Source organism: Mirounga leonina, unplaced genomic scaffold (assembly GCF_011800145.1).
Source record: "Mirounga leonina isolate KUSES-001 unplaced genomic scaffold, KU_Mleo_1.0 Mir_168, whole genome shotgun sequence".
NCBI lineage: Eukaryota > Metazoa > Chordata > Mammalia > Carnivora > Phocidae > Mirounga > Mirounga leonina.
In genome coordinates this window covers 43,544,482-43,564,487 of record NW_023270426.1, presented here as the reverse complement: position 1 = coordinate 43,564,487, position 20,006 = coordinate 43,544,482, and the positions used below count along the sequence as shown (strand labels likewise).

The 20,006-nt window shown below is 38.0% G+C and overlaps 1 protein-coding gene and 1 pseudogene across 2 annotated transcripts in view; one reads left to right on the top strand and one right to left on the bottom strand.

Moving 5' to 3' along the window:
• The window catches only part of SMN1 (survival of motor neuron 1, telomeric), a 34,147-nt gene that overhangs the window by 10,869 nt on the left and 3,272 nt on the right, over nucleotides 1–20,006 (top strand). Inside the window, exons 3-9 of one of the 2 annotated variants that reach the window (XM_035014603.1) lie at nucleotides 135–251; nucleotides 1,165–1,365; nucleotides 1,705–1,860; nucleotides 3,325–3,414; nucleotides 4,683–4,793; nucleotides 8,974–9,024; nucleotides 18,259–18,284. In XM_035014603.1, coding sequence (XP_034870494.1) covers nucleotides 135–251; nucleotides 1,165–1,365; nucleotides 1,705–1,860; nucleotides 3,325–3,414; nucleotides 4,683–4,793; nucleotides 8,974–9,021 — 723 coding nt within the window. In that variant the 3' untranslated portion in view covers nucleotides 9,022–9,024; nucleotides 18,259–18,284. The remainder of the gene's footprint in view (nucleotides 1–134; nucleotides 252–1,164; nucleotides 1,366–1,704; nucleotides 1,861–3,324; nucleotides 3,415–4,682; nucleotides 4,794–8,973; nucleotides 9,025–18,258; nucleotides 18,285–20,006) is intronic. The other variant, XM_035014604.1, reaches the window with a different exon arrangement.
• LOC118017230 lies at nucleotides 5,772–5,875 on the bottom strand (annotated as a pseudogene).

Sequence of the window (20,006 nt, the reverse complement as noted above, 5' to 3'; positions counted from 1 at the left end):
ATGGTGGAAAGAGGAAGTAGAGGCTTTCTGAGTTGATGGGGCCTTGAGACCAGCTTGTAGTGACGGAGTTCTTTTGTTACATTTCTTTGATGTCTTACCCTGCAACATGTACATTTCTGTTCTTGTTTTCATAGCATGCTCTAAAGAATGGTGACATTTCTGAAGCTTCAGATAAACCAAAAGGCACACCTAAAAGAAAACCTGCTAAGAAGAAAAGCCAAAAAAAGAATGCTACAACACCCCTGAAGCAGGTTATTTTAAAACATTGAGATTGAACTTCAAAGAATTTCTTGTTGCTGTTTTTAATAATAGTGTAAAATATTTTTAACTTAAATGATTAGTATAGTGTTTTCCATTGACAGGTAATCACAGAATTTCTAAAATAGCTATTAAAGTTTCTCTAGTTTAGGAAAATACATGTTAATAAAAGCATAATGAATTAGGTGGGAATGATCCATTGAAGATTGTGTTTACTTTATGTGAGGGGTGGGGTTGAGGAACCCAGTGCTATTTGGGAGGAGTATCTCAGAGCCTTAATCTGAAATGGCAGTATTCTGCTTAAGTTGAGAGATGGCTATGATTTTATTTCCCCCCACCTTTGGACCACAGATTCTGTGGTCCCTTAAACTAATACCCAGGAATCAGATATTCTGGGTGGAATCATTTCTCCTATTTAAAACAGTAGACCCGAAAGCTAAATATTTTGGTGTCTTATCAGTTCCTTTAGTTTTATCATTACCAAGGGGGAAGAGAGCTAACATTTGATAAGCTCTCCCTGTGTGCTAGGCCAGAGTGCAGGACACTTTACACACTTTCCCCCCCTTTCTATTCTTCATAACAAATATATGAGGTAGATTTTATTATAATTACTTAACAGATAAGGAAAATGAGACTTAAAGAGATTAAGATACTTGTCCACAATTATATAAATGGCAGATTTTATATGGCAAATAAGTGGCTTGATTATATAAATAAAATTATATTTATATTGGAAATTCATATTTATATGTTTTTGGCCCCAAACCTTTTTGACTATATCATTCTGCATTCCAGATGAGGTAACTGGAGACTATCCCTTCCACAATCTACCATACCCTACCTAAATAAGACTGCAGTTCATCCTCTTTAAAAGAAATATGCGAGTATCTTTGGTTTCTTTTATAGTGGAAAGTTGGTGACAAATGTTCTGCCATTTGGTCAGAAGACGGCTGCGTTTACCCAGCTACCATTGCGTCAATTGATTTTAAGAGAGAATCCTGCATTGTGGTTTATACTGGATATGGAAATAGGGAGGAGCAAAATATGTCTGATCTACTTTCCCCAGCCTCTGAAGTAGCTAATAATGTAGAACAGAATGTTCAGGAGGTAAGGATACCGGCGGCGGAGGGAGGGGGGGAGCGGGGGGGTGAATTCTAGGAAGCCAATAGGGGATGAGAAACTAAACACTATAACTAGTTGTTAGTTTGATCTACTGACGCACTAATTCTTTTTTAATGATACCTTTAGGGACGCCTGGGTGGCTTATTTGGTTAAATGTCTGCCTTCGGCTCAGCAGGGAGCTTGCTTCTCCCTCTGTCTGCCCCCCCTCCCCCTCCCCCCACCCCACTTGTGCACTCTCTCACGCTCACTCACTCTCTGACAAATAAATAAATGTTTAAAAAAATACCTTTATAACAAAAACTCATCTATTTTTTCTTTTTAAAGAATGAAAATGAAAGTCAAATTTCAACAGATGAAAGTGAGAACTCCTCTAGGTCTCCCGGAAATAAACCACATAACATTAAGTCAAAAGCTGCTCCATGGAACTCTTTTCTCCCTCCACCACCCCCCATGCCAGGATCAGGACTGGGACCAGGAAAGGTAAATTTCTACCCAGAAAAGGTTTCCCAGGAAATAGTTAAGAACTTTCCACCCCTCCATTAAGTGAGTTTTAGCTTTTCTGTGAAACTTGTAGTTTTCTGTAGATACTGTAAATCTACACTTGAAAATTCTTTGTAAAGGAAATAAGGTAGTAATGCAATGCAGAGTATTTTATACTGAAAGACTTTCCCAACTATTTATGGAGGATTGCATATTAGTCTAATAATTTAGTGAAGTTAAGTTAGAAAGTATTTGGTGTTTTACCATCAGCAGGGTATTATGCTCTAGTTCTCCACATCACTTGGGTAAGTATGTAAAAATTGGAGGAAAACACAGTATTTACATCTAATACAGATTAAATCCTAAGGTGCTCCCAGATTGTTCCATAGAATAAAATGCAAATATTGTTTTCCTTTATGGTTCTTTTGGCTGTAAGTAACAAATAAACAGAAAAGATTTTTATTGGGACACCTGGGTGACTCAGTTGATTAAGTGTCTGCTTTCAGCCCAGGTCATGATCTCAGGGTCCTGGGATCGAGCCCCGTGTCAGGTTCCCTGCTCAGCAGGAAGTCTACTTCTCCCTCTGCCTCTGCCCCCCCCCTCCGCCCCGCCCCTGCCCCGGGCTCATTCTCTCTCTCTCATATAAATTAATTAATTAAATCCTTGGGGGAAAAAGATTTTTATTTTATTTTTTTAATTTATTTTTTATTTTTAAAGATTTTTATTTATTTGACACACCTGCTTGTGTTCCCTCTCTCGCTGTGCTTCTGTCAAATAAATAAAATCTTTTAATAAATAAATAAATAAATAAAAATAAATTAATTGTGTTCTGGAACCCAAGTAGGTGTGTCCCATCTGGTGGTTTTGTATAAAGTAGTGGTTTCTTCACTGGAGGTTATAGTATTCAGGCAGTAATAATAATAAATAAAATTAAAAATCATGACTTTTTTCTGGAGATTTTCTGTGACAGATTTCTTATTAGGTTTATATTACAGTTTCTAGAAAGATCAGACCTTAGTTTATATATCATACTTCATTGGTCTCAGGGGGCTGGTTTTTCTTATTAAATGAGAGGTGTACTAATTTTTACAGTATGTGTCCTACAGTGTATTATATGTAACTCAGAGGACGTCCATAAAGATTATACAATTTAATTAGCACAATTGTGGGGAGATAGTCTTTTATGATTGAAATATCTTGCTAAATACACTATCTCTGATTTATTTGGTAATTAGGAGTCTTTCTTACTTTGATTTTACTTTCTGAATGTTTATATAGAAAGGAAATGAGGAATATCTAGATTTATGAGTCCTCACATTTGGTATATGAAAGTCTATTTCATCTTTTTTGATATGTATAATATATTATTCTGGGTGATTATTTTTACTCTTATGGCATTGAATCTTTTTCCTCCTTTCATGTGTAAATTGGTAAATTAATCTTCCTTTGGAATGTTCTTTACAGCCTGGTCTAAAATTCAGTGGCCCACCACCACCTCCACCACCACCACACTTCTTATCATGCTGGCTGCCTCCATTTCCTTCTGGACCACCAGTAAGTGCAAAAGAATTCAGATTAAACCTTGCTTTCATACATACTTAGGGATTTAGCAGCACATAGGTGATTGGGAAATGTCATTTTAGACCATCCCTATGGTCAGATTCTAATGTGTAAAAATTTGAACTAAACCTTAGGTTTTTGTTCTTAATGTCCTTCTACCCAGACTCAGTCTTCTTGCTCCTGACTGTGAGCCCGATATTGCCTGCTTCCTTCCTGTCAGAAATTGTATCTCATTCTCTGGGGAGGTATCTCTTATTTGAAAGGATTTAATTGCACCATAAATAAGGCTTAATGTTTTGCTCTTTCAGATATGCTTGGATGTTAATTTCACATAGACTGTGTGGATTACTAATGGTAGACTTCTGGATATCAACAGCAGGATAGATACAAGACACTTTGTAGCAAATTATATGTGTTCCAGTGGGGGCAGCGCAGTCGTTCTACCCAAGACCTTTACTTAAAATGCTGTCTGGGTATTTTTTGAGGAAAACCATAGAAGTATATATACTTGTGGTTCCTGGGTGGCTCAGTTGGTTGGGCATCCGACTCTTGATTTTGGCTTAGGTCATGATCTCAGGGTCGTGGGATTGAACCCCATGTCAGGCTCCATGGTCAGCGCAGAGTCTGCTTGAGATTCTCTCTCTCCCTCTCCCTCTGCCTCTACCCCCAGTCGCACACACATGCTCACTTGCTCTCTCTCTCTGTGTGTCTTTCTGAATAAATAAAATCTTTTTAAAAAAAAAAAAGTATACTAGGGTGCCTAGGTGGCTCAGTCGTTAAGGATCTGCCTTCAGCTCAGATCATGATCCCAGGGTCTGGGATCGAGCCCCACATCCGACTCCCTGCTCCGCGGGAAGCCTGCTTCTCCCTCTCCCACTCCCCCTGCTTGTGTTCCCTCTCGCTGTGTCTCTCTCTGTCAAATAAAATTTTAAAAAAATTTTAAAAAAGTATAATATACTTAGTCTTTTACCTATAGATTCATAATAGAACAGAATAATAGTTCCAAAACTCAAAACAAAATACCTGACATTTTACATGATCTATTGTCTTTTGATTCTTACTCGTTTTTATTTTGTTGGTCTTCTGTTGTTGTTACTGGTTGGCTTTCTCAAAACGTCAGGTTTTTTAAAAAGTTTTAAATAGGAAATGGCATGAAATGTAGGGGAAGATACAACTAATATCCGGCATTCTCTATGTGAAATGGATGTCCAGACTTCAAATTTTGTTTATTGACTTTAAAGCATATCTTTCTCCATTTCCAGATAATTCCCCCACCACCTCCCATATGTCCAGATTCTTTTGATGATGCTGATGCTTTGGGAAGTATGTTAATCTCTTGGTACATGAGTGGCTATCATACTGGTTACTATATGGTAAGTGATCACTCAGCATCTTTCCTGACAATCACTTTGTCATTATGTGACTTTGTTTTGTTTGTAACTAAAAAGTGGCATGTTATGTTTGGTATATCCTAAGGGGTGAAAACTACCTTAAAGTTTAAAAATACACAATTGTTTGTTTAAGGCTTACATTACTCTTGTATTGTCCCTGCTAAGTGTAATTGTAGTGCTTTTAAAATATTATCTAAATATTATCTAAATATTGAAATATTATCTAAAATAATATCTAATATTATGAAAATATTAGAATATTATGAAAATATTAGATTAGATATTATTAGATTATGTTGATAATACATTTTCTAATTTAATGACACACTTTCTAAATTATTTTCCAACATGAGTCTTTCTCTTTCAATCTGAAATAAAATGCATTGTAGGAGATAAAGAATAATACCTAAAAGAAAGGAAGACAAAAAGTGTTAGGTTTATTTTGTGCATAGAGGAAGGTCTTAGGTGATAAATGCCAAGCTGAACCTTAGAGACTGAAGCTCCATACTTGTCATTTTATACATCAGTCTGTTGCAGGCATGTAGTATTGTGATTTATCAAGAAAATTTTAATTTTTTAATTTTAAAGTCAATAAATTTTTATTTAAAGAATTTTACATGTGATTTCCTTCCACTGCCAATCACTGCAGTTCCTCCAAAGTCAGAAACATAATCTTCAAAATAGCCCTTTTAGAAAGAACTTTTGTTCAATCCACAGTTGTGTCAGTCCAGAGTTCTTTCAGTTGGGCTTCTTTGATCTTCCCTTGAATATGGACATACTTCACAAATTCCCCACCTGTAACCTTTGGGATCCAATTTCTTGACCTTAGGACCTTAGAAGTCAAATTGTAGGAAGTACACTGATAGCTATTTTAGCAAATGATCTAAAATTTTTATTCCTTAATTTTTTCTAATATTGAAGAGTCTTGTTACTTCCACTCTACTCTGTGAGCTTAGTGGAAAATGTTACAGGTCTCATTGTCACCACAGCAATAAACTTGCTGTGATGGAAGCATAACCTGTGTCTCAAGTTGCCGCAATTTTTAAATTTTTTAAAAGGAAGCTGTTATGCCATGCTGAGATTATGATGTGATATTGTAGGTACTTGAATTTCTGGTTAACTAATATATATATAAGAAGAAGAATAAAAATGACTTGAAGGAGTAATTTTTTAAATGTATTACCTGTACATGCTCCCAGTAATACTATTATTTAAAAGCTAATCTTGAGCTGTTGTATAACCTTGGTATATTTGTATTGTATGATGAAGTTCCCCTTTTAATTACCAAAAAGATAATGGAAAGTAACAAATTAACAGTTTTTAATTTGAGACCAAGCACTTAACTTGCTAAGCTCCCATTTTCTGCACTTCACATTTCTCTGCATATATTTTTTATCATGAAATATTTTGAAAAATACTACGTAGGGGCACCTGGGTGGCACAGTTGGCTGGATGTCACTCTTGGTTTCAGCTCCAGGTGTGGTCTCAAGATGGTGGTCTCAAGCCCTGCCTCAGGCTCAGTGCAAAGTCTGCTTGGGATTCTCTCTCCCCCCCCCCCCCCCCACGCTCACATGCTCTTTCTAAAATAAATAAATCTAAAAATATATGTATAACATATAAGTAAACTCTTGATGTAACGCATGTTTAGTTTTCAGTTTTTTAGAACAAAAGAGAGCTCTTTTACCCAAATGTACCATATTTTGACTTATTTTCAGGTTCATATTATGCATAGGTTCATGGTTTTATTTGGTCATTGTGGTAAACTTTTTGTTGAAATACATATGCAGAAAAGTGCATATATTAGAAGTGAACAGCTTGATTGAAAACATCATTGGGACGCCTGGGTGGCTCAGTTGGTTAAGCATCTGCCTTCAGCTCAGGTCATCATCCCATGGATCAAGTCCCACACTGGGCTTCTTGCTCAGTAGGAAGCCTGCTTCTCCCTCTGCCTGCAGCTCCCCCCTGCTTGTGAGCGCGTGCTCTCTCTCTTGGACAAATAAAAATCTTTTAAAAAGAAAACAAAGAGCTGTATTTAAAAAAAAGAAGAAGAAGAAGATTATCATAACCCTAAAGCCTTCTTATATCTTCTTCTAGTCACTACAATCCCTTTCCCAAGGGTAACCGTCTTCCTGACTTCTAACATCATAGATTAGTTTTGTCCTTTTTTGAACTTTTATGGTTGGAATAAAACCGATGCAGGGCTCGATGTCACCACCATGAGATCATGACCTGAGCCGAAATCAAGAGTCAGATGCTTAACCAACCAGTCACCCCAACATTTTGAATATATTTAATTTGAAGGATGGCATGGATGAAAATTAGACTTGGTTAAATTGTATTTATAAGTACTCCTATTTCAAGTACTTGATTGTACTATGTTATTAAAACCTAGCAGATTTTCACTGGACACTGACATTAAATTGCTGATGTTTCAGTTTCTTTCATGAATCAAAAAGCAGTTCTTAGGAATGCAGCCTTATCCAGAATATTTGCCACAAATTCAGGACCAATCTATGACTAACTTGTTCCTAAGAAAATCTTTATTTTAAGGGTTATTATTTATATATCTGCATATATTAAAATGTAAACATACATTTACATTCAGAAGTGTAAAGAAATCGCAGTTTCCTAGATCTTGCATTTTTGTCTCTTTGAAATTGTTCCCATTAAAAAGAAGCCAGTACTGGGCGCCTGGGTGGCTCAGTCGTTGGGCGTCTGCCTTCGGCTCAGGTCATGATCCCAGGGTCCTGGGATCGAGTCCCAAATCAGGCTCCCTCCTCGGGGGGAAACCTGCTTCTCCTTCTCCCACTCCCGCTGCTTGTGTTCTTGCTCTCGCTATCTGTGTCTCTGTCAAATAAATAAAATCTTAAAGAAAAAAAAAAAAAAGAAGCCAGTACTCATTGTTAAGTTTTCTAACAGCTTAAATATGTATTAGCTACCACTGCCTACAGGTAGCTTTTTTTTTTTTTAAGGTGCAAAAAGGTGGTTTTATTTATTTATTTTTTTTTTTAAAGATTTTATTTATTTATTTGACAGAGAGAGACACAGCAAGAGAGGGAACACAAGCAGGGGGAGTGGGAGAGGGAGAAGCAGGCTTCCCGCCGAGCAGGGAGCCCGACGTGGGGCTCAATCCCAGGACCCTGGGATCATGACCTGAGCTGAAGGCAGACGCTTAACGACTGAGCCACCCAGGCGCCCCAGAAGGTGGTTTTATTAAAGCATGGGGACAGGACCCATGGGCAGAAAGAGCTGCTGCCCTGGGATTGTGAGGCGCAACTCTCAGCTAGCATTTTCTTTTTTTTTAAGATTTATTTATTTATTGGTGGGGGAAGGGGCAGAGCAAGAGAGAGAGAGAGAATCTTAAGCAGGCTTCCCACTGAGCACAGAGCCCAATGTAGGGCTTGCTCTCATGACCCTGAGAACATGACCTAAGCTGAAATTAAGAGGCAAACACTCAGCCAAATGAGCCACCCAGGCATCCCTCAGCCAGCATTTCTTAACCATTGTTTCACAGAATCACATGCCAGACAACGTTTCTGTTAGCAGCCTGTTCCTATTAGAGCAGCCAGATAGGATTTGGGTCCGTCTCTAGAAATCCAAGCAGAATGCAAATGACTTAAGATTAGTGTTCTTGGAATAACATAAAATAGGCTATTACTTTGGTCCTTATCAAGAACAAATCACTTTTAATACATCTTATGGCCTCTAAAGTATAGATTAATAGTAAAGTGGAAAGCTAATAAATATGTAGGGAAAGTAGGGCACATGGAAGCTAGGAGAGAGGAATAGGACATCTGGGTTAGGTCTGACCGGGAAAAACAAATATTTGAGTACTGATCCTGCTTTTTTTAACTTCTAAAATGTTCTTTAGTACATAATGGTCTCTAATGGTTTTATTTTAATAAATGAGTGTAACACAGTGATATTTTACTTGACAGAATTAAGGTATAAGTTGGCTCAGGAACATCACTGGACTTCGTGAAAGAAGAAAACTTCTTAATTACAGCCTAATAATTGTTTACTCTGGGATCCCTTTTAAAGCACATTTGAAGGCTATAAACTTATTTTCTGATGATATTAAGTAGAATTAGTAAAATGTCTTATATGAACAAAGCATAAATGTGTGTGCTATTCTTTTAAATCCCCTTATGTTTCCTTACAGGGTTTCAAACAAAACCAAAAAGAAGGAAGGTGCTCACATTTCGATTAAGGAGTAAGTCTATCATCATTATAAAAGTGAATCTTTAGTATAAATTTCATAGTTTGTGGAAAACATATGTTTAAAAATTGAAATGGTGGGGTGCCTGAGTGGCTCAATCAGTTAAGCGTCTGTCTTCAAAAGATCAGGTCATGTTCCTGGGGTCGAGTCCCATGTCAGGCAGGCTCCCTGCTCACTGGGGAGCCTGCTTCTCCCTTTCCCTCTGCCCTTCCCCCCTGCTTGTGCTGGCTCTCTTTCTCTCTCTCTCTCTCAAATAAATAAAATCTTTTTTAAAAAATTTAAAAATTGGGTGCCTGGGTGGCTCAGTCATTAAGCGCCTGCCTTCGGCTCAGGTCATGATCTCAGGGACCTGGGATCGAGCCCCACATCGGGCTCCCTGCTCTGCGGGAAGCCTGCTTCTCCCTCTCCCACTCCCCCTGCTTGTGTTCCCTCTCCTGCTGTGTCTCCCTCTGTCACATAAATAAATAAAATCTTTTAAAAAAATAAATAAATAATTTAAAAACTGATATATTAAAAAACAGGTTAATAGAAAGCTACTAAATACATTTTTAATTATTTATTTTTAATTCAAGTACAATTAACATACAGTGTTATTAGTTTTAGGTATACACACAATGATTCAACAATTGTACACACTATTCTGTACTCATTACACGTGTACTCCTAATCCCCTTTACCCATTTCACCCATGCACCCACCAACCTCCCCTCTGTCAACCACAAGTTTGCTCTCTATATTTAAGAGTCAGTTTTGGGGCACCTGGGTAGCACAGTTGGTTAAGCATCCAACTCTTGGTTTAGGCTCAGGTCGTGATCTCAGGGTCATGAGATTGAGCCTCATATCAGGCTCCGTGCTCAGTGCAGAGTCTGCTTGAGTTTATCTCTCTCTGTCTCTCTGTCCCTCCGCCCCTCCCGCCTGTGCACTTTCTCTCTCTCTCTCTAATAAATAAATCCTTAAAAAAAAAAAAACTCTCTTTTTTGTTTTGTTTTTTTTTCTTGGATCCTTGGTTTTGTTTCTTAAAGTCCACATATAAGTGAAATCATATGGTATTTGTTTTTCTCCGATTTAAATTCACTTACTCTCACTATACTGTACATCCATCAATGTTTTCTCAAATGGCAAAGTTTCATTCTTACTTATGGCTGAGGAATATTCCATTGTATGTGTATATGTGTAACACATCTTCCTTTTGTGTTTGTCTACCAGTGAATTAGTTGGGTTGCGTCCATATCTTCACTATTTCAAGTAATGCTGTAATAAACAGGGATGCATATACCTTTTCAAATTAGTATTTTGTTTTGTTTACTGCAAATAGCCAGTAGTGGAATGACCGATCATATGGCCTATTTTTAATTTTTTGAGGAACCTCCATACTGTTTTCCCCAGTGGCTGCACCAGTTTGCATTCCCACCAACAGTACATGAGGGTTCCTTTTTCTCCACATCCTCACCAACACCTGTTGTTTCTTGTGTTGTTGATTTTAGCCATTCTGACTGCTGTGAGGTGGTATCTCATTCTGGTTTTGAAATGCATTTCCCTGATCATTAGTGATGTTGAGCATCTTTTCATGTGTCTGTTGGCCATCTGTATGTCTTCTTTAGAAAAATGTCCATGTTGTCTTCTCATTTTTCAGTTAGATTGTTTGATTTTTTCATGTTGAGTTACACACATTCTTTATATATTTTAGGCCCTTAATTGAATATATCATTTGCGAATATCTTCTCCCATTTGGTAGGTTGCCTTTTTATTTTATTGGGTTTCTTTTTATTTTGGTGTAATCCCAGTAGTTTATTTTTATTTGCCTTACCAAAGGAGACATATCTAGAAAAATGTTTCTATAGTTAATGTCAAAATGATTACTGCCTATGTTTTCTTTTAGGAATTTTATGGTTTCAGGTCTCACATTAAAGTATTTAATGCATTTTGAGTTTATTTTTGTGTATAGTGCAAGAAAGTGGTCCAGTTTTATTCTTTTGTATGTAGCTGTCCAATTTTCCCAACACTATTTGTTGAAGAGATTGGCTTTTCCCCATTGTATGTTCTTGCCTCCTTTGTTGAAGAATAATTACCATATGAGTGTGGGTTTATTTCTGGGGTTCTCACATATATTCCATTGATCCATATGTTTTTGTGTGTGTGCCGTACCATACTGTTTTGATCAGTACAGCTTTGTAGTCTATCTTGAAATCTGAGATTGTTATACTTCCAGTTTGTTTCTTTTTTTTTTTTTAAGATTTTATTTATTTATTTGAGACAGAGAGAATGAGAGAGAGAGAGCACATGAGAGGGGGGAGGGTCAGAGGGAGAAGCAGGCTCCCTGCCGAGCAAGGAGCCCGATGCGGGACTCGATCCAGGGACTCCAGGATCATGACCTGAGCCGAAGGCAGTTGCTTAACCAACTGAGCCACCCAGGTGCTCAGTTCACCTTTTTTAAGATTGCTTTGGGTATTCAAGGTCTTTGTGGTTCCATATAAATTTTAGGATTATTTGTTCTAGTTCTGTGGAAGATGCTGTGTATTTTAATAGGGATTGCATTAAATTTATAGATTGCTTTGGATAGCATGGACATTTTAATAGTATTTTTCCTCCATGAACATGGACTATCTTTCTATTTGTTTTTGTTATCTTCAATTTCTTTCATCAGTGTTACAGAGATTTTGGTGTACAGGTCTTTAACTTCCTTGGTTAATTTTATTCTTAAGTGTTTTATTGGTTTGGGTGCAACTGTAAATGGGATCGTTTTCTTATTTTCTGTCTCTACTAGCTCATTATTAGTATATAGAAATGCAAGGGGTGCCTGGGTGGCTCAGTTGTTAAGCGTCTGCCATCGGCTCAGGTCGTGATCCCAGGGTGCTGAGATCAAGCCCCACATTAAGCTCCCTGCTCAGCAGGAAGCCTGCTTCTCCCTCTCCCACTCTCCCTGCTTGTGTTCCCTCTCTCGCTGTCTCTCTGTCAAATAAATAAAATCTTAAAAAAAAAAGAAATGCAACAGTTTTCTCTATCTTGATTTTGTATGCTGTGACTTTACTAAATTCATTTGTCAGTTCTAGTCGTTTTTTGGTGTAGTCTTTAGGGTTTTCTATATATAGTAGTATTAAATACATTTTGATGTCAAAACAATTTGATAAAAAGTTGATCTACATTCTCTCATGATGTCAAAGTATCATCTCAGCAAGTACTTGGTTAGTGGTGTGGAAAGAAAAACATCTTTACAGTGAAGAGATCCCTAGAATTAGTGATGATACTGTACCACTGTGGTGGGATAGCCAGACTTGGTTTTTGATTTATGATGCAGTATGAAATAGACTGAATCATCTATGAAGTGTTTTGGTCAAGAGTTTAACTGGAATTTAATTAAGCCTATAAGATCTTTTCCACTTACTGGAAAAAACTGGGGCTAGAGCAACAAGTTAAATGACCCCAGAAAAGAAATGATCAGATGGGTCTAGAATGTGAAATGTTTTATTTATTTATTTGTTTGTTTGTTTGTTTGTTTGTTTAGAAATGTTTTAGAAGGTAACTGGCTTCCTTTCTTCAAAAAGTCGGTGAAAGAAAAAAAAAGGGAGTAACTTTTCTAGATTAAAAGTGACTTAAGAGGCATAACAGCCAAATGCATTGTGGCCGTGGTTGGAATCTGGTTTGAAGGGCCATCTATAAAAGTCTTGAGGGTTGAAGAAATTTGAATATGGACTGGATTTTTTAACTGAAATTAAATAATTATTGCTAATTTATGAACTGTGATGAGGGTGTTGTAATATATGGAAGAATGTCTTTTTAAATTTGCATACTCAAGTATTTGTAAGTGAAGTATTAAAATGTCATGAATTTCTTTTTAAATGATTTAGCAAAATGTACATGTGCGGGCGCCTGGGTGGCTCACTTGGTTGGGCGACTGCCTTCGGCTCAGGTCATGATCCTGAATGTACATGTGCATGAAGCATATATGGCTATTGAATTTAAGTGGTGTGCACATGGATGTTCATTGTACTATTTTTTCTATTTTCTGTATGTTTGAAAAGTATGTAGGAAAAATGTTCACTATTTTTAAATTGGCAAAAGCTGTGTGTCTATAATTATATTCCTTTTTCACGTATTATTTTATACTTTCAGTCCATATTCATCTATATTTGATAGAGATGCCATCATAGCATTTGGTGCACACATGTGTATCTGCACTTAACATCACATTTTAATGTTTTTTTACATATTCTTTCTGTCCGATTGTTTGCCTACACGTTATGCCACTGTTCATTCAGTTAAGTAGTTTTTGGCATTCTGGATAACATTACAGTGGGTACCTTCTTATATGTGGTAGTTTGATTCTGTTCTTTCATAGCCTTCAGGTAAATTTCTGTTGTGACAATGTGATAGAAGATTGTGGACATTATGGTTCTTTTTTCTTTTCTTTTTTTTTTTTTAAAGATTTTATTTATTTATTTGAGCCAGAGAGAATGAGAGAGAGCACATGAGAGGGGGGAGGGTCAGAGGGAGAAGCAGGCTTCCCGCTGAGCAGGGAGCCCGACGCGGGACTCGATCCCAGGACCCTGGGACCATGACCTGAGCCGAAGGCAGATGCTTAACGACTGAGCCACCCAGGCGTGCCGGACATTATGGTTCTTGATGGATGTTTCCATGTTGCCTTGAGAAGCAGAGTTTGAAAAATGTTTTTTCTTGTCAGTTTCAAAATGAGTGTTGCATTCCTGGGAGGAGTATTTTTAAAATTACATAAATCATCACATTTAAAAGTATAATTACCCAGGTGAACCTAGCTGGCTCAGTTAGTAGAGCATGCAACTCTTGATCTTGGGGTTGTGAGTTCGAGCCCCTTGTTGGGTGTAGAGATTATGTAAAAATAAAAATTTTTTTTAAATTTATTTGAGAGAGAGAGTGAGCATGAGAGGACGGACAGACAGAAGGAGAAGCAGACTCCCTGCTTAGCAGGGAGCCTGATGTGGGACTCGATCCTGGGACTCCAGGATCATGACCAGAGCCGAAGGCAGCTGCTTAAACAACTGAGCCACCCAGGCGCCCTAAAAATAAAATTTTAAATTCACCAATGCAGCCATGCTTCATTGTCACAGTTAGAAACTGAATGATGACCCTGGAACATGGCCTATTAAGAACCTGGCGTTTGCCTCTTTTCAGCATTGTTTTTTTTTTTTTTTTTTAAGATTTTATTTATTTATTTGACAGAGAAAGACACAGCGAGAGAGGGAACACAAACGGGGAGTGGGAGAGGGAGAAGCAGACTCCCTGCCGAGCAGGGAGCCCGATGCAGGACTCGATCCCGGGACTCTAGGCTCATGACCTGAGCCGAAGGCAGTCGCTTAACCAACTGAGCCACCCAGGCGCCCTCTTTTCAGCATTGTTAATGCTCTTGAGAGCATCTGCCAGGACATTGATGTGCACCACCATGGCAGCCCGGAGATGGCGGAGAGCTGTATTTCACTTTAAATAAAACCAGTTCTTGGTTTCCAGGCAGAAGACAGATGTGAAGCATTGTACCTAAACATTAATGAGTCTTTGTGTTTAGATAACAACTTCTTGAGTAAATAAAATCTTACCTTATGGAATTTGGTTTCAATAGACTCCTTAGGTATATTAAGGAAACTAAAAACTGCCACATGAAATTCTTCTCCTTTTTATAAGTAATAATAATAGCTACATTTTTAGAGTGATTACTGGGTGCTCTAGGTATAGGTTACTTCATTTAATCTTTATAGCACCATCAAGTTAGATATTATTATTATTCCCATTTCACAAACAAGAAAAAGACTCACAGAGGTGAAATGACTTGTCTTTCGTCCAGAGTAAATGGTGGCACTCTATATGACCTCAGAACTCTCCCTCCAGCTCTCAGCCCCCCTGCAGCTGCTTCCAAGCTCCATAATGTAGGATTTGGGCAAGTACCTAAGTAGAATTTTTACACAAATTTCTGGAGATCCCCATTTTCTTTTTTTGTTTGTTTTTGTTTTGTTTTAAATTTATTTTCTTTTTGATGTAGTGTTCCATGATTCATTGTTTGCTTATAACACCCAGTGCTCCTTTCAGTACATGCCCGCTTTAATACCCATCACCAGGCTAACCCATTCCCCACCCCCTCCCCTCTAGAACCCTCCGTTTGTTTCTCAGAGTCCACAGTTTCTCATGGTTCATCTCCCCCTCCAAGTTCCCCCACTTCGTTTTTCCCTTCCTACTATCTTCTTTTTTTTTTTTTTTGAACATACAATGTATTATCTGTTTCAGGGGTACAGATCTGTGATTCATCAGTCTTACACAATTCACAGCGCTCAGCATAGCACATACCCTCCCCAATGTCCATCACCCAGCCACCCCATTCTTCCCACCCCCCCCCCAGCAACCCTCAGTTTGTTTCCTGAGATTAAGAATTCCTCATATCAGTGAGATCATATGATACATGTCTTTCTCTGATTGACTTATTTCGCTTACCATAATACCCTCTAGTTCTATCCACATCGTTGCAAATGGCAAGATTTCATTCCTTTTGATGGCTGCATAATACTCCACTGTATATATATATATACCACATCTTTTTTATCCATTCATCTATCAGTGGACATCTGGGCTCTTTCCATAGTTTGGCTCTTGTGGACATTGTTGCTATAACAATGGGGTGCACGTACCCCTTCAGATCACTACATTTGTATCTTCGGGGTAAATACCCAGTAGTGCAATTCCTGGATCGTATGCTTGGAGCTCCCCATTTTCAAATCCCTGCTCTCTAGACCCTACCTTTTCAGATTCCAGCTCCCTTAATCTAGGACCCAAACTCTCTCTCTATTCCATGTATGAAGAACAATACCTGTTCAAGCTCCACCTTCCATGCTACAGTTTGGAAATTGTGTCCAGCCAAAATGGGGTGAATGGAAAACTCAACCTTAAGTGTTTGCTTTTCTCATGGCTCTCTGCCCTGTGCTATCTGTTGCCCAATGCCCAGTTTCATAATCTATGGCAGGAAAACAAGTATACTGCCAACTGCTCCTCCTATTATTTTTAAGTTTATTTATTAATCTCTACACCCAGCGTGGGAGTCACACAGTCTTCAGACTGAGCCAGCCAGGCACCCCTGTTCCTCTTTTTTTTTTTTTTTTTAAGATTTTATTTATTTATTTGACAGAGACACAGTGAGAGAGGGAACACAAGCAGGGGGAGTGGGAGAGCGAGAAGCAGGCTTCCTGCCGAGCAGGGAGCCCGATGTGGGACTCGATCCCAGGACCCTGGGATCACGACCTGAGCCAAAAGCAGTCACTTAACCAACTGAGCCACCCAGGCGCCCTGTTCCTCCTATTTTTAAACATTTCATCATATTTTTCTTGAATACTTGATTCGATGACACAGTTCATTGCATCACCTTTCCCATTCTGTAACAATTTTCTTTTATTCCATGTTTTTAAAAAGATAACTCTACTGTGATTGTTAAAACCAAATATATGAAACAATGATCTTATACTCTGTATTTCTCAAGTACTAAGAATAATGTGTCACATTTGGGGTCACTGCTGAATATTTCTACATGGTAATAACACATCTATTTTGGGCTTTTTTGTTTAACATAGTTCCATAGAATTATTTCTGTGTATTGATGATAATTTCATATATTGAGCTTTAGATTCTAAGTAGTTCTGTAAAGATCACTGTATGTTGTCATATTGCTTCCCCCAGAGAATAAACTAGTTAATGCCTTTATTCTTCCCACCTACCTAATTGCTAGAGTATCCACCTGTTATAGCTTAAGAATTACTTCTTTTTCCATTGTTATTTATGAAATAAAAGTTCTAAAATAGTTTGAATCTATTTTTGAATATTACACGTTTCCCCCAATACCTGAAGTAAAGCATTTCTGTGAAACCTTTCATAATCTAAAATAGCATAAAGCCAAGAATCAAGTACCATTTACAATTTATATGGAAATTTTTTTAACATCCCAGATAACAAAAGTAACCTCTCAGGATTTTCTGGTACTTTGGTACACAACTTGCTAGCGGATGCACAAAATAAATCGAGATAAAGCACAGATGCTCACAGTTCAGAAATAGGACAGCCGGATGCTGCCTGAGACGCCAGGGAAGGAGCCTGGTAGTGCCTCTGTAACAGCCTTTGCAGAACACACACTGAATGTTATTTCTGTATTTTGCCTTTTTCAGAAAAACGTAAATCTTCGGGGCGCCTGGGTGGCTCAGTTGGTTAAGCGACTGCCTTCGGCTCAAGTCATGATCCCGGGGTCCTGGGATCAAGCCCCGCATCGGGCTCCCTGCTTCTCCCTCTCCCACCCCCCTGCTTGTGTTCCCTCTCTCGTTGTGTCTCTGTCAAATAACTAAAATCTTTTAAAAAAAAATAAATAAATAAATCTTCGGATTTCTTTTGGTTAGTGAAAACAGGTGCTGCTAGTGTAGGTCTTTGGTATAAAGCAGAGTGGCCTAACAAACTTTCAAAAAGCATGGGGATACTTGTATTCAGTTTATTTTATTTTTTTTAAATAACTACATTGTTGGGGCACCTGGGTGTCTCAGTCGGTTAGGCCTCCAACTCTTGATTTTGGCTCAGGTCGTGATCTCGAGGTCGTGGGGACAGGCTCTGCGCTCAACGTGGAGTCTGCTTGTCCCTCTCCTGCTCTTCCTCCCGCTTGTGCGCGCTCACTCTCTCTAAAATAAATAAAAAACGACACTGCTGCTTGTTATATAGAGCAATCTTTTTTTTTTTAAGATTTTATTTATTTATTTGAGAGAGAATGAGAGAGAGCACATGAGAGGGGGGAGGGTCAGAGGGAGAAGCAGACTCCCCGCCGAGCGGGGAGCCCAATGCGGGACTCGATCCAGGGACTCCAGGATCATGACCTGAGCCGAAGGCAGTCGCTTAACCAACTGAGCCACCCAGGCGCCCTATATAGAGCAATCTTATAGGAAGATATGTTTAAATGAAAAAAGTAAGATGCAGAAGTGTATTCTACCTGCCTTTTATGTAAATATACATTTACGAACATGTCTGTGTGTGCATTGATGGTCACCTCAGGGTGATACTCAAGTTATCTCTGAAGAGGGACTAGAAGGTAGGCATGTGAGAGAGACCTCACAGCATACCCTTTGATGTTTTGTGTTTGTGTGTGTGCTGTGTACGTTTACTGACAGTAAAAATATGTAATTGAAATAACTCTGGTAAGATGTTTCTATCATTACTCCTTTCAACTTTTTAAATTTTTCTTTTTTATAGGTAATTCACACAGTATTCTCTAATAGGTAAGTGCTTTTTCCTCAACATTTTTTGGAGAATACTCCATACCAGTATATAAAACTGCCTTGTTTTTTAAAGTTGCATGGTATTTTTATGTAGAGATGTGTCCCATACTTATTTGAGCTCTTATGGATGGAATTTTAGGCAGTTCCCAGTTGTTTGCTATTTAATGCTACAGTTAGTATTCTTTTACAGAATTCTTTTTGTAGATTTATGAATACATTTTTAGAATTACCTTAATAGAATCTAGAATTTTAATAGTTTTTTGCCATGTTGCTCTCAGTAGAGACTATCTTTAGTATTCTCACCAACATTGAGAGTTCCTGTTTCCCCCATTCTTTTCAATAATCTTAATGACTGAGCAACTCAGGCTCCCCCCTCCGTTTTTTAAAGATTTATTTATTTGACAGAGACAGCGAGAGAGGGAACACAAGCAGGGGGAGTGGGAGAGGGCATTCTTTTCAATAATCCTTTGGATTCTTGTCAATCTAATAGTTGGAAATGGTTATCTCACTATAATTTTTTTATTATTGTAAAGTTCAGCATCCTGTCATGTGTTTAAAAGCTGTATTTCTTTGCTGAAAACTTTATATCACCTTTGCCTACTTTTTAACTGGGATGTATGTTTTTCCTTTTTGATTTGCAAGAATTCTTTATATGTTACGGAAACCATCCCTCTGTGATATGAGTTGTAAATACCTGTTTTCTAGTTTATCATTTATTTGACCTTGCTTTTAAGGTGTTAGTGATTATTGCCTTTTTAACAGAAATGTTTACCTTCCTATATCTGTGTGATAATTTTCCTTTTATCAGTTTAGATATTTGTGTTTACTCTTTTAATTCTTGTTTTTCAAATTTTATCGATAGTCAATTCTCATTATTCACAGATTATGTATTTGCAAATTTGCCTGCTCACTGAAATTTATCTGTAATGCCCATGTCAATAATTACGGCACTTCTGCCATATCATTCATAGACCAGTGCAGAGTGGCAAAAAATTTGAGTCTTCTGACACAGACATTCATACTTGAGCTTGAGCAGTGTTGTCTTCATCTTTCTTTTTTAAAAGATTTATTTATTTATTTATTTATTTATTTATTTATTTATTTATTTATTTATAGAGCACAAGGGGAGGGAAAGAGAATCTCAGGCAGACTCCCCGCTGAGTGCAGGGATCTCACAACCTTGAGATCATGACTTAAGCCAAACTTGAGAGTTGGATGCTTAACTGACTGAGCTACCCAGGTGCCCCTGTCTTCATCTTTCATCTCATACTATGAACAAGCATTTTTTGCAGTCTTTTAGTGCTACATTTTTCACATTTCTGTGCCTTTTCGCTCTTTAAAGTGGCCCCCGAACATTGTGCTTTGTGTTCCCAAGTCCAAGAAACTGTGAGGTGCCTTACAGAGAAAATGTGTTGGTTAAGCTTCATTCAGGCATGAGTTATAGTGCTTTTGGCCATGATTCAGTGTTAGAATCATCAGTATATATTAAGTAACGTGTCTTTCAACAGAAACACACATTTTAAAAGGTATTTATCCATCGATAAAAATGTGACTAAAGGCTTGCCTGAACATAGCTCTCTATTCTAGGAGCAATGGCTCAGTTTTCACAGATTCATTGTCCTGTTGTTGTTTTTTAAGATTTTACTTAACCATTTGAGAGAGAAAGCAAGCATGGTGGGGGGAGGGGCTGAAGGAGAGGGAGAAGCAGACTCCCCATTGAGC